The 13,603-nt window shown below is 47.0% G+C and overlaps 1 protein-coding gene across 1 annotated transcript; it reads left to right on the top strand.

The window, feature by feature from the left end:
• The first annotated feature begins 504 nt into the window (after positions 1-504).
• Positions 505-11,815, top strand: Mtg1 (mitochondrial ribosome associated GTPase 1). Its single transcript, XM_027409051.2, has 11 exons — positions 505-661; positions 1,205-1,269; positions 2,963-3,067; positions 5,638-5,718; positions 6,251-6,307; positions 6,548-6,638; positions 8,070-8,131; positions 8,529-8,625; positions 8,953-9,034; positions 10,922-11,034; positions 11,348-11,815. Exons 1-11 carry the CDS (start codon positions 553-555, stop codon positions 11,467-11,469), a joined length of 984 nt encoding a protein of 327 aa, XP_027264852.1. The 5' UTR covers positions 505-552; the 3' UTR covers positions 11,470-11,815.
• The last annotated feature ends 1,788 nt before the right edge of the window (positions 11,816-13,603 follow it).

The raw sequence follows: 13,603 nt of genomic DNA, 5'->3' as shown, positions 1-13,603 counted from the left end.
ATTTGGTTCCCAGCACTCACTCAACAACTCAAAACCACATGTAAAATTCCAGTTCCACAGGATCCACTGTCTTCTGGCCTCTGGGGGTACCTGCCTGCGTGTGGCATACACAGACACTTGAAATAAATATAAATAAATAAAATTAAGTCTTGTTTTTTCGGTCTCACCATGTAGCTCTGGCTGGTCTGGAATCCACTTTGTAGACCAGGCTGGTCCCAAATGCAGAGAACTACTGTTTTTTCTCTGCTTCTCCCTTGCTGGGATAAAAGGTGTGCGCCACAGCCGATATAAAAACAAGCGTTGCAAAAACTCAATAAGGCCTCTTTTAAAAAACAAATCTTCAAATCACTCAAAAGAACCTCACACAACCTCAGGAATCCTGGGACTAGGGCAGCACCGAGCCTGCCCAGACACGCCGGTCCCGCCCACACTGAGGGCTCCGAGTCAAGCGCATGCGTAGTAGCGTGCGGAACCCTAGAGCGCCGGAACTGTAGAGTAGAGCCAGACTCTCGCGGGGTCTGTCCGTCAGTGAGCGCTTCCGACACCAGCGCTATGAGGCTGTGGCCGCAGGCATGGGGTGCCGTCGGGGCCGCTTGGCGCGAGTGCTTCCCTCTGCAAGGTCACGATGTGGCACGTTGGTTCCCCGGCCACATGGCCAAGGGTGAGGCTAGCGGGAGGCCTGGAGGCCACTCTGGTCGCCTTCCTAGCCTCGGGTTGGAGAGTTGTTCTGTGCTCGGTACCTTGACTCTCACTGAGTGGTCCGGTGAAGGCACATGCAAGCCGGTACACCTGAATAATGTCTGAGTGTAAGAGGTCACAGTTTGGCCGCAGACAGACACCTGGCATAGTGCGTCCTTGGGCTGCTGGTTGCTGTGATCTTGCTGCCGCTGCCATGCGAGGTGGTAGTGTGGCAGAAAGGCGCCAGAAGTGTGATTGCGAGGGTGGTAGTTGCGGGCCGGAGCCTCGACGTTTTTTTATGTTTTGAGGTCATTAAGTCAGCAAACTATCCAGAGCCTCCAGATCACAACACCCAAGACCCTCATATGTAAAGTGTTCTGCCCAGATCCACCCAGGGCACCTCAAGGCTCAGCATACTGCTTGCCTTAGCCCTGTGTGCGCTAATGGGTCCTCGGATGCATTTCCTTAGGACCACTTAAATCTGCCCCCACTTGAGCTGTTCCCTTAGTGCCCTTCTACCTTCCAGGACTGAAGAAGATGCAGAGCAGTCTGAAGCTGGTGGATTGTGTTATCGAGGTTCATGACGCCCGGATATCCTTTCATGCTGTAGGAGAGAGAGCACCTCTGCTAGGCTGTGGAGGCAGCAGGAAGCTTTGCTGCTCACTGCGTCTCCCTTGGACAATCTACTCTGTTCTGCCCCAGGTCCAGTTATATGTCTACAGCTGCCGACAGCTTCTTTTGTAATTACTGGCACATAAAATGGTGTTTTCCAACTTTCACTACACATCAAAATTGGTGGTTTTCACACCAATTGCTAGCCCCCCCCTTTAGATCAGAATCTCTGGGGTGGGGTCCAGGTTTGTGTTTTTATTTTTTTAAGTTCCCGTCTGATACATTTTTATTTGTCTCAGCCTCTGTCTGGCTTACTTTGATATTTTTAGGGGTAAATTATGAAACCCAAGATTAAATAGTCCTGCCAACCTGGGCTTTCCTCACGTCCTGAAGTGAAGGATTGGCAAGTCATTATCATGTCCTTTGACAATTGCTTCTTAGACCATTTTGTTGCATTTAAGCTGTATTTTGTTTCTGTGATGCAGTTGTTGGCATCTCACTCAGCCTGAGAAGAGCATGGGAATGTCAGGCCAATAGGCCCAGATCCGTGGACCAGCTGTTGGTGGTGGTGGGGACCTGCTGCCCCTGGTGGGAGTCTGGAAATAGTAATGGAGACTGAGTCTGGAAATAGTAATGGAGACTGAGGGACTATTTCAGCTTTCAGAGTTGGAACTTTAGCAATAATACATCTTGTGTATTTGTTTTAGGCTATAAATGTCTAATCACCAAAATATCACATACTGCCAGATGAGACAGCATCATCATCATCATCATCATCATCATCATTATTATCATCATTATTATTTTGAGACAGGGTCTTGCATTATAGCCTTGCCTGGCCTGGACTCACTATGTAGACCAGGATGGCCTGGAACTCACATAGATCTGCTTGCTGGGATTAAAGGTGTGCACTACCATTCCTGGCTATATTTGATTATTAAAAAGTAAAACATTTTTCAGCATATGTGATGACAAGACTGTTCTCCTTTAGGCTCTGGATCATTCAACTGCTTCCAGGATGTGGCAGCAGATCTGTGCTGGATAGTGGTTTCTGTAGCACTTTAGGAGAGGAGCTTGGAGACTTGGGTTTATGAATGGATTGGTCAGTTGTGAGAGAAGGACCATTTCGGTGGAGATAGCAGTTTACCCGGGTGCCCAGATGGGACAGGTGGAGGCCTTGGGACTCTACTAGACTACTGGGAAGGTTGAAGGGGGCAGACTGTAAAGATAAGAAGCCCCATCTTGCCTATGTTAACGTCACATGATGTAGCCCCGCATCAGCCTGGGATACTTGAGGATAGCTGGAAGGAAGTGGCATCTTCAGGAGCCAGCATGGGTAATTTAGTCCCATCTAGTCCAAGGTAATTTAGTTAGGTCTTCACAGGAATCACATTTTCCTAAGTGTTCAGGTCATTTCATTTTAAACTTAAATTCCCTGGCATCTAAACAGTGGCTTTTCTTATACCTTTGGTTTTATTCTTCCCACCATCTGTTTGGGAAGTTAGATGACAATGGCCTGTCTGACCAGCTCCTTCACAAGCCACTTAGGAGGGGACAGGAAGATAGGTTGTATGGTCACACTTGCTCTGAGATGGGGTTTCTTCTATGCTTTAGCTCCTGGCTGAATAAAGACTGGTAGAGCTCATTAGGGATTTTGCCTTAACATCAGCACATCCCACTTTCAGGTCGAAACTCTCTGTTCCAAGAGCTACTTGGTCTGAAGCCTCATTTGCTTGTCCTTAACAAAATGGATTTGGCGGATCTTACAGAGCAGCAGGTGAGTGCCTTGTTACAGCTGCCAGCAGCAGTGTGACAGAGCCACCGACACAGGCGTTCTGATATGCCCCTGGGTAGGCTGTACTTGAAAACAACTCCTGCCTTTGCAGGAGGCTTCTGGCCTGGCTTCTCAGCAACAGCTGTCTACTGCAAACATGAATGTATGGCCCAAATGCTCAACATGGACACACCTCCTCTGGGGAGTGGGTTGGTGTGCTGTGGGAGCCCTGGTGACCACTGTAGCGGCTTTGTGGCCTGAGCCTTTCTGATGGATGCCCTGTCTACTATGTCCCCCACATGGTAGCCTTTGTCAATGATGCAGACTTTTCCTTTACTGAAGAGCAACAACTTATATGGAAGGTCAGGATGTCCAAGGTAGTGGATATCCAGTGTCAGCACCTGGCGTGAGGCCTAGGGAACGGATCATGATGTAGGCTGTGCCCCGTTTGGTTGTTTATCTTCAAGTGCCTTCCTCTGCTTTTGCTAGTTGAGACTTGATCTGTTAGAGATTGCTTCTGCCCTTCAAATGCTAGCCTTTACAGACTGGTAGACACTGCCCTCTACTGGGCAGGCATAGGAGGTGAGAGGAGTGCCAGGCTTCTGAAGGAGCTTGGGCTCCACACCCATGGCCTATACCAGAGGGACATCTGGAATGAATCTTAACAGAGACCAGAGATCAGTATGTCTCTGTCATGCCTAGTACCGTTTTTTTACCCTCAAAGATTTATTTTATTTTATGTGTATGAGTGTTTTGCCTGTATGTGTGTATGTGCAACACATGTGTGCCTGGTGCTCCCAGGGGCCAAAAGACGGTGTTGGATCCACTGGAATTGGAATTGTGAGTTGTGTGGGTGCTGGAAACCAAACTTGTAAGAGCAGCAAGTGCCCTTAACCTTTCCACCATTTTCCACCCCCCAGGCAAGTATCTTAATTATATCATATTAATATGTAGTATAGTAACAAATAACTGAAAAAAAACCTGACTGTATCAATGAATTAATTACTTTTTGTTTATTTAAGCATTGACTATATTTTGTGGCCAGTAATGCCCAAACATAATAATGATTTTCAACATGTATTGAGATATATAAGTATAAATAAAATATGTATACTGATTATACTGAATATTAAGTCTAATGACTTTATGTCAACTTTAAATTGAAGTCTCATGCTTGGCATGGTGTCACACATCTTTTATCCCAAAACGTGGGAGTCAGAGGCAGGCAGATCTCTGTGAGTTCCACGACAGCTTGGTCTACATATTGAATTCCAGGCCCCCCAAGGCTACATAGTGAAAGCCTGTCTCAATTTCCCCTCCTCTCCAAAGAGTCTCAGATGATAGAGCACACGAAAGTGATGACATTCTTCAGAGAAGCCAGCACGTGTGAGCTCAGTGCCGAGGCTTCAGAGTGACTTGGTTCAGTCCCATTTTATCTCCAGAAACATTGAAGTCCCTATGAGCAGGCTGTGTCCCTTCAGCTTCACCCTGGCAGAGCTTGAGGTACATAAATAGCACAGCTATGTCTGCCCTAGGGCTCTTCCTTCTTGCTCTTCAAAGGGCTCTTGTGAGCCCATTGTCCTCAGAGTTGGGGCTTTTCATTGTTTTTTCTGGCATCCACATCTTGTTGCCCAGCCCTTAGAGTTTAGGTTGACTCTGAGCAGACAATGCATCTACAGTGTCCTTTCAAGCTGAGATTCTTACTTGATTTTTTAATTTACTTTTTGGATGGTTTCATTCTGTGGTCCTTGATGGTCTGGAACTTGCTGTGTTGAGATAAGGGTGGCCTCAAACTCAGAGATCCACCTGTGTCTGCCTTCTCAGTGCTGGGGTTAAAGGACAGTGACACCAGGGTCAGCCAGATTCCTTTTTAAAAACATATTTTTTACATTTATTATTTACTCTGTGCATGTCAATATGCATGTTCTATGACATACATTTGGAGGTCAGGAGACAACTTTGGGGGTGTCGGTTCTTTCCTTGTACTGAATGGGTCCCTGGGAGTGAACTCAGGTTGTTAGGATTGGCATCCAGTACCTTACCAGATGAGCTGTCTCACTGTCCCCAAGATCAGATTCTTGAGTTTTAATATCACACTGTGTGTGTGTGTGTGTGTGTGTGTGTGTGTGTATTTTTATTTTATGTATATGGACATTTTACCTGCATGTATGTCTGTGCACCACACTTATTCAGTGTCTATGGAAGCCAGAACTCTCCTGGGACTGGACTTATAGACTATTGTCAGATGCCACGTGGGTGCTAGGAATCAAACCTAGTCCTTTGGAAGAGTAGTCAGTGATCTTAACACTGAGCCATCTCTCTGGCAATGATATATACACACAAAACACACAAATATACACACATACCTATCTACCTGTCTGCTTGCACACACACACACACACACACACACACACACACACACACACACACGCGAGCGCACGTGCACACACATACAAAATTTTATTTTAGATAGGGTCTTTCTATGTAGTATTGAGTTTAAAAGCATGTCCCACCATGCCTGGCATACCATTCATATTTAAATTTAGTATTTAAAATAGAAATGTCTCTTTCAGAAAATTGTCCAGCACTTAGAAGGAAAAGGCCTGAAAAATGTCATTTTCACAAACTGTGTAAAGGATGAAAACATCAAGCAGGTGAGCCTCTCTACATGTTGGTTGATAAATAATTGGGATAAAACCCTGGAATTTTCTTGAGCTGCTTGGGGTACAGGATCTCCTGGGCCTCCTGTCTCCTGTCGGATGCTCACAGTCTGAGTGTGTTTTGAGGGAGTATTCTGGGGTTATAAGTAATGAGAGCCTCTTGCAGAACCCAGTAACTTATTTACTCAGTTGTTTTGATGGAACCCTGTGAGTTGATGTGTATACTGTCTGGTAGGTGGTTATAGTTGCTGTAGAAGCCCTCCTGAGGTAGCCACCCTACTGTTTAATGGTGTGGTTAATTGGGTTGGAAATGGGTGAATGAATCCAGTTAGTTGTGGCTCAGGTGGAAAGTTAGATATCTGTGGTCTGGATGCCCAAGCTTTTGTCTTAGCTCCCTAGTGAGGTATGTGTGAGATCTTTGCCCTCCTAATCAAGGGCTAAGTATAAATACAGGGTTCCTGATCCTGTTATTTGAAAGTGGGTTAGTAGAGGTGTATGACCTGAAGATACGGCTTGTTTGTTGCAGATCATCCCAAAACTTATGGAATTGATCAAGTACAGCTACCGCTACAATCGAGCAGAGGTTGGTTGGATGTAGAGCTGGGGGGTGGGTCCCTTCCTACCTGTCCATTCTGAGCCTCCTTTAATACAGAGGACTGGGCTGATTTCCAGACAGGACCCAGGCTTTTTATTTTCCTTTAGTGGGAAAAGCTGGGCCAACCCTGTTGGTCAGCACATGGCCTTTGTGTTGATGTCCCCTTCCCCTGGGCTATAAGTTTCACAGCTTGGGTGGGATGAAGTTGAAACTCTTCTGCCTCCACAGAACATGGAGTACTGTGTCATGGTGATTGGTGTACCCAACGTAGGCAAATCCTCTCTCATCAACTCGCTGAGACGGCAGCACCTCAGGACAGGTAGGCAGTCACTGGTGTGCTGACTTCCACTCTGAGGCATTCCTTCCATAGTTCATGTCCTGTCCTGTTTGCTAAAAGGACAGTTAATGGTCTGAAGGAGGTCTTTGAGGTGAACAGCCATTGATTACACAGTGTGTACTTACCACACTTTCACGTGCCCTTGGCTTTTATGCATCTTAGACTTTGGGATAAGTGTATATTGGCTTCATTTTTCACACAAACCATACAGTGTTTATTAAAAAAATTACAGATACAGATGTGTTGGCACATTCCTTTAATCCCAGCACTTGGGAGGCAGAGGCAGAGGCAGAGGCAGAGGCAGAGGCAGAGGCAGGTGGATCTCTTAGTTTGAGGTCAATCTGATCTACAGGGAGAGTTCCAGGATAGCCCAGGTTACAACAAAAAACATTTATAACTGAGTAACTGAGCACACACCTTTAAATGTCAGCACTTGGGAGACAGAGGCAGGAGGATCTGTGTGAATTCAAGGCTAGCATGATCTACATAGCAAGTTCCAGGCTTACCAAGGCTACATAGTGAGATCCTGTCTCCAAAAGACAAAACAACTACAAAATAACAACAGCACCCATTGGTACTGTAAAGCCTGAGAGTTTGAAATCATGTACCTTTATTTTAGAAAGGGGGTATTTTGGGCATTAATTGTAGAGCTGTCACAATCATCTAATTTCCTAAGATTATTTTCCTTTAAAGTGTGTATCTTCTTTGTTTAGGGTTATTAAGTTGTTTATAGGGCTGTGGAGGCACAATCACTATCCAAACTTTAAATTACCTGATACTGAAGCTTTAAACATATCATCCTGTTCTTTGCCCCAGTGCCTGGCAGCCCTGTTCTATTTCTGTCCAACTGTGTCAATAAGGAATGCTGGGATTGGCTTGTCTCGCTTACTATAATGTTTGTCCATGCTGGAACTTTGTCAGCAGTTCCCTCTTCCTTAGGTCCAAGTTATTCCACTATCTGTATCTCATTCCTCTGGTCATCTGTGATGGACACTTTGATCCTTTTACTCCTGTGGTAGTTGGCAGTGAATAGGCAGCCTCTCTCCGGTTCCCTGGGCTGGGTCCCATGCCAGGCACCCACAGTGTCGGAATCAAGGGTGGTGCCCGCCTGCCCACTGTGGAGTAGGTGAGTCCAGGAGAGGCTTTGAGGTGGAGAAGCAGATCTGAATGACCTTTGCAGCAGGGGGGCAACTTTCTACACTGGGAAGTGAGTTTTGGGCATTTGTTAGCCCTTGGCCACTGTGCCTAGCTTTTGAAAACCAAGTGTTCTTTGGAATCAGTAAGGGACTATGATTTGACAACTGTTGACCTCTGGTTTCTGTTCTTCTTGCTGGGTATGTTAGTTAAATACATTTCATTGCTTGTTCTGTTGCTGTGTATAAATATTTGATGGCCTCTCTCCTGTCGTTTCAGGAAAAGCTACCAGAGTGGGTGGTGAGCCAGGAATCACCAGAGCTGTGACATCCAGAATCCAGGTAGGGTCCTTGGTTGGTGAGCACAGGGCAGAGCTTTGCCGGTTCCACTGAGCCTGGCACCCTGTGTCCGAGGCATTGGCCCTGCCTGACCTCCTTCCTCTGCCCCCTCTCATGTCCCTGCCAGGGTTGCCATATTCCTATGTAAATCTGTCAGGAAGGCAGCCTTTTTACCTCACCTGCCAGAGCTACACTCACATACTCTCTTTTGTTTCCCATGGACCTTGGGCTTTTATTTGTTCTTCAAATTAAGCAGAAATTATACCCAATGGGGGCTCTAAACCTCGGTGCAAAAGACAACTTATAGGTGGGTTTATGTGGAGGCCTGCCTCAGAGTCTCTGGCAATGATTTGGCTGTTGGGCAAAGGCTGCCTGGCTTGATCCACCTTATGCTGCACAGGTGTGCGAGCGTCCACTGACGTTCTTGCTGGATACTCCCGGGGTGCTGGCTCCTCGGATTGAAAGTGTGGAGACAGGCCTGAAGCTGGCCCTGTGTGGTAAGCCCCAGCTAGGGATGGCTGCCCCTCTGTCCCACTGCTGACTTTGACTGTCCCCTAGGCAGGTGGGGTTGTTACTTCCTCCACCCTTTTTGCTACCAGATGCTTTTCACTGTTTTGAGAGGGAGACTAGCTGCATTCTGCCCTGTAGTGGGGGTGGCAACCAAGTCACATACCATATGGGAAGAAGGCCACAGCTGTGAGCCATCCTTCAGGGACGTTCTTTAGTAGCTCCAGGTCTTCTGCCTTCAGCTGGGGGGCATTTGGGCTTGGTGGGGCACAGATGTCCCCTGTTAGATGGGCTTGCCTTAGCTGCTTGTATTCCAGGAACTGTGCTGGACCACCTTGTTGGGGAAGAGACCATGGCTGATTACCTCCTTTACACCCTCAACAGGCATGGGCTATTTGGGTGAGTGGCAGTGGGTGTGGGGGCTGCAGCCCCCTGCTTGCTCATCCTATCTAGGTATAGTTTTAGAAATAAGTCACTAAAGTATTATATAATCTTACATTATTACTAGTGTGTGATTTGGTAAGTTTTGACAAATGGCTGCATCATATTGTTACACTAGATAGTGGTTTCTGCTGGGTGTGGCGGTACAAATCCCAAATCCCAGTACTCTGAGGATGAGATACGATTATAAGTTTGAGACCAGCCTGGGCCGCATAGTAAGACCCTGGTTCACTTTGTCTCTTCCTTAATCCCTTGTGGGTGTGTATGGGGGAGTAGATGAACAATCTGTCATTGAAATGGTACGGGGTACATCCTCTCTCACCTGGCTTCCTCTATGGGGCATGATTGTTCTGAGTTATCCATGCTCTACATTCCTTTTGGTGGCTGAGCTCACTATATATCACCCAGACATCCTGCACTTGGTTTATCTGTTTACTCTGGTAGACATGGAATGTGTGTAGCTTTTGGCTGTCACAACCAAAGCTTCTGGAAACATTCATGTACAGTCTTTATGTGATGTGAGCTTCTACTTCTCTTGGGTAAAGCGCAAGAGAATGTCTGGGCCACTTTGTAGAGGTGAGCGCCTCTTGCCTCAGCCTTCTGAGTCCGAGGAATGACTACACATGCTCACCATGCCCGGCTACAGCTTCCTTGATTTCTGTTCAATCTTTACGGTGTCCTCATTTCAGTGTTGCCGATTATCTGCCCATCTGTACTGTGAATCACTAAGAAGAGCGTTTAAACTTTCAGTCATTACTGGATCTGCTCACTTCCTGTTGGCATCTGCAGCTCCAGTTTCTGTACTTTGAGGGTGTTGCTAGGACACTACCACCGTGGAGTCCTTTCTAGCTTGTTACCTGTGACTTTGTGAACAGGGTTCCCAGAGCTTCTCAGTTATCCTGCAACACAGGCCCCATTTCTCTCCCTACCCTATGTGCGGCCATTGTCATATGCTGCTTTTGCATGGTCTGTGAACCCTAGAGACACTGCTGTTATCTCTTGCTGTGTAGACAGTTACCATTATAAGAAGAGACATCTTTCCAGACTGAGCTAACATGTTACAGGGTTTTGGCTGTCTTTGTGGAGACCCAGTGAAGTTCCTACTTGTGTTTCCTGAACATGAGATTTTCTTTAGTATTTACTGTGGTGCAGGTCAGCACTGAATTTCCAAATGACCGAATTTCACCTGTGCTATGGTGCACAGAGGTCAGCTGTGACCTCTTTCCTCTGTGGTGGTTACAGGTTGTCTGTGACCTTTCACCTCTGTGGTGATTATAGGTTGTCTGTGACCTCTCACCTCTGTCGCATGAAAGTGCCTGATTTATTAGTGGCCAGGCCCCTATGCATTGCTCAGAATACTTTATTTCTGGTCTGCACTTGTAGTGTCCAGTCAACCATCTTCTCTGATTTGGTGTCTGCCTGTCTGTCTCTATTCCATTGGTCTTCAGAGCTTTCCCCTTGAGAAGTTCACTTCAGACCTTTTTTTCACATGGGCTTTGCCACAGCTTTGTGACTGTTTAGTGTGCAATTATAACAACTGATTTGCTATTGTGCTTACCATTTAACATCCAGTCACTGACAGGTCAGCTGAAGTTGACTGTTGTGCTTTGAAGGCCTGGTCACTTTTGACTGGGTGCCAGGCATTTGAACTTCACCTTGTTGGATGAGAAGTCTTTACTTTTCTGTGAGAAGTTCTCAGCCTTGTTCTGCAGCACTAAGCTGCCTGGAAGCAGTCTGGTCCTCTCAGGAGCCCAGGAGCTGGCCCCTCTGAGGTATGGATGAGTGAGGGAATCCTCCTCAGGCTTGGAGCCTCACCAAAGTCTGACCTGGGCCGTGGGCTTGCAGGTACGTGCAACACTATGGCCTGGCCAGTGCCTGTGACCACATAGAGTGGGTGCTGAAGAATGTGGCTGTGAAGCTTGGGAAGACCCGGAAAGTGAAAGTGCTCACAGGCACAGGTGAGTGAGGCTGCACTGTGTGGCGTGGGGCCCTTACTCTGTCACTTGTTGGGACCCTTACCCTTTCTGGAAGACAGGAGTGAGACACAGAAGGGAACCAGTGGACAGCTGTCCGGTATTAGAGCGTGAGAAGGGGACCTATGGAAATTTCTAGGGAGGAAGGACTTTGTAGTGTAGACCAGAGTGTGGGTATGATGCCTGCATTCTTTCTCAACATTCTCTGTTCCTAGGTTTCACTGATGGTACCCCTAGTGGTCTCTTAGGGCTAGGCTGTCCTTAGAGCCCCCTTTCTCATTAGACCCTCTGTCCTCAGGTAATGTCAATGTTATCCAGCCTGATTATGCCATGGCAGCCCGAGACTTCCTCCGGACCTTCCGCAGTGGGCTGTTGGGCCAAGTGATGCTGGACCGTGATCTTATTCCTGTTTGCGGATAATGCTGACCCCTGAACTGGCTGGCTGGAGTATGGTCTTCTGCATACATACTCCATGGAACTGCAGCTGGAGTGTTTAAAGCTTGGAACTGTTTCCCTATCCAGAGGCTGTATGTGTTAGTACCTGAGACTCAGGCCCCAGCTCCAAAGGGCACTATGTTCTCTTGTCCACTAGAGCCTGGTCAGTCCTTGTTACTACCATGGGATCTCAGGAAGCCTGTGTAAATGGCTTGGTCAGGAGATTTTCTCTCAGTCTCAAGAAGAGTTTACTGCTATCTAAGAGGAGTCAAAGCTATAATCTGTAATTAAAAAAAGTTGGATTAAAAAGACCATTTTTTTTAAAAAAATCTTCTACTGGTTATCTCTCATTTTATTTATTTATTTATTTAATTTATTTATTTTTGCTATTTTGAGACAATGTTTTATTATGTGGCATGGGCTGGTCTCAAACACACATTCCTTCACCCCAACCTCTCCAGTGCTAGGATTATACAGGTGTGTGCCATGATACCAGGTTAAAAGGCCCACTTTCTAATGGCTTTTTCATTGTGCACTTAGTACTTTGAGCCCATAAGTTAAGTCCCCTCCCACCAGTGAATGCTGGGGATTGGTAGATTAGGGACTGGGGCTCCTAATTCAGATTCTCAGGTGTCTCAGCATCCTACAATGAGGAAGAAGCTTGCTACCAGCAGAGGGCTTTATTTCACAATGAACTCTTCACTGATACATATGCGCACAGACATCAACAGGAGGTTTGGAATAGGAAAGCCCAGGAATGTCCTCTCCCCCAGAGCCTGTAACTCAGGAAGCCATCTGCTGTAGGCTCAACTTCTCACAGGCCAGAGGAGCACTGGAAGGGGACCACCATCTAGCCATTGGAACCATGGTGCCTGCAGGATGTGGGGTAGAGGGTATCCCAGCATGGTTGACCTCCATATACCTGTAGGCATCTAAAGGGTGTTGCTGCCAGCAGCTTGCTGTCTAAAAAGAAAAAGGGAAGGGACTGGTTGATACAGACAGGAGGTACTATTGGACCAGCTAGGCTGTACCTGCTCAGTAGTTTTAGTTTCTTTTGTCCAGTATTGATCTGGCTTTCCCATAGTTGCCTGAACCAGTGCTTGTATGCTCAGCGGGCTCTCTGCTTCTTGTGAATGGCTCATAACAGGGGCTAGACTTCCACTGTTGCCTCTTGTTGTGGCTGCAGTATGATAAGCTGCCTCTGAGATTTCTCCCTCAGCATCTTATAGTTCCTACTAGTGGAGAAGGTATTCGAAGCTATGTGGCTGTGCCAAGTGCTAAACACTCTGGAGAAGTCACATTGGTGAGTAAAATAATAATTAAAAGGTGATGTTTCCATTTTGTCCAGAACTAATACATGGTACTCTGGCACATGAAGGTCTGGTCCACATAACCCATCCTCATAGGTGTTTGACAAGCTGAATGGGCTCTAGTGGGTCTCCCTACATCAAACTTGATGGTACCTGTCTTTGAGGCCCTGAGTGGGCTTGGCCCTTAGCTTGCTGGTCTTGGTATTGAGCTTTGTCTGTAAGGGACAGAGAAGCATCCGGGCTGGCTGTGCCTAAGAGCACCGGCAGTGTGGATAGAGGGTGCAGGGAGCTGCATCCTGTGACTTGTTGGTCAAGAAAATGTTTGGTTAGCATTCTGCCAATAGCCTTGAAACCTGTACACTAACAAGAGGTTTGCCAGGCTAGCATTGTGTATATTGACTGGGCCCAGAGACCCATCACTCCATGGGGCAAGGATGTGCTGGTGGACCCTGGGGTAGCAAGGAGCCAGTCTGCCCAAAGGTAGATCCACATGAGGACTGTAGTACATCTTTTTAGGGCCATCCTGGCCATCAGCTCTGTTCTCAGGATGGATATAGATGGTCAGAAAACATCTAGTTGTGTTAGCCCACACTCACAGCCTGCTGAGGCTGGCTTTGCTGTGTCTGTTTGCTTTCCTCAGGCAGCAGTGGGCCTGAAGAAATGTTGCCTTCTCCAGTATGCAGGCATCCAGTTGCCAATTATGCTGTACCCTCTTACCTTCCTGGTTCATCTGTTTCAAAGGGAGGGGGTCTCCCAACCCAAGATGCTGCTATCCACTGGCATTGTGGGAATGTTGCAGTTTGGATCAT

This window comes from Cricetulus griseus, chromosome 3 (genome assembly GCF_003668045.3).
Source record: "Cricetulus griseus strain 17A/GY chromosome 3, alternate assembly CriGri-PICRH-1.0, whole genome shotgun sequence".
NCBI classification, from domain to species: domain Eukaryota; kingdom Metazoa; phylum Chordata; class Mammalia; order Rodentia; family Cricetidae; genus Cricetulus; species Cricetulus griseus.
The sequence above is the reverse complement of the archived record's forward strand: the minus strand, read 5'-3'. Positions and strand labels throughout refer to the sequence as shown.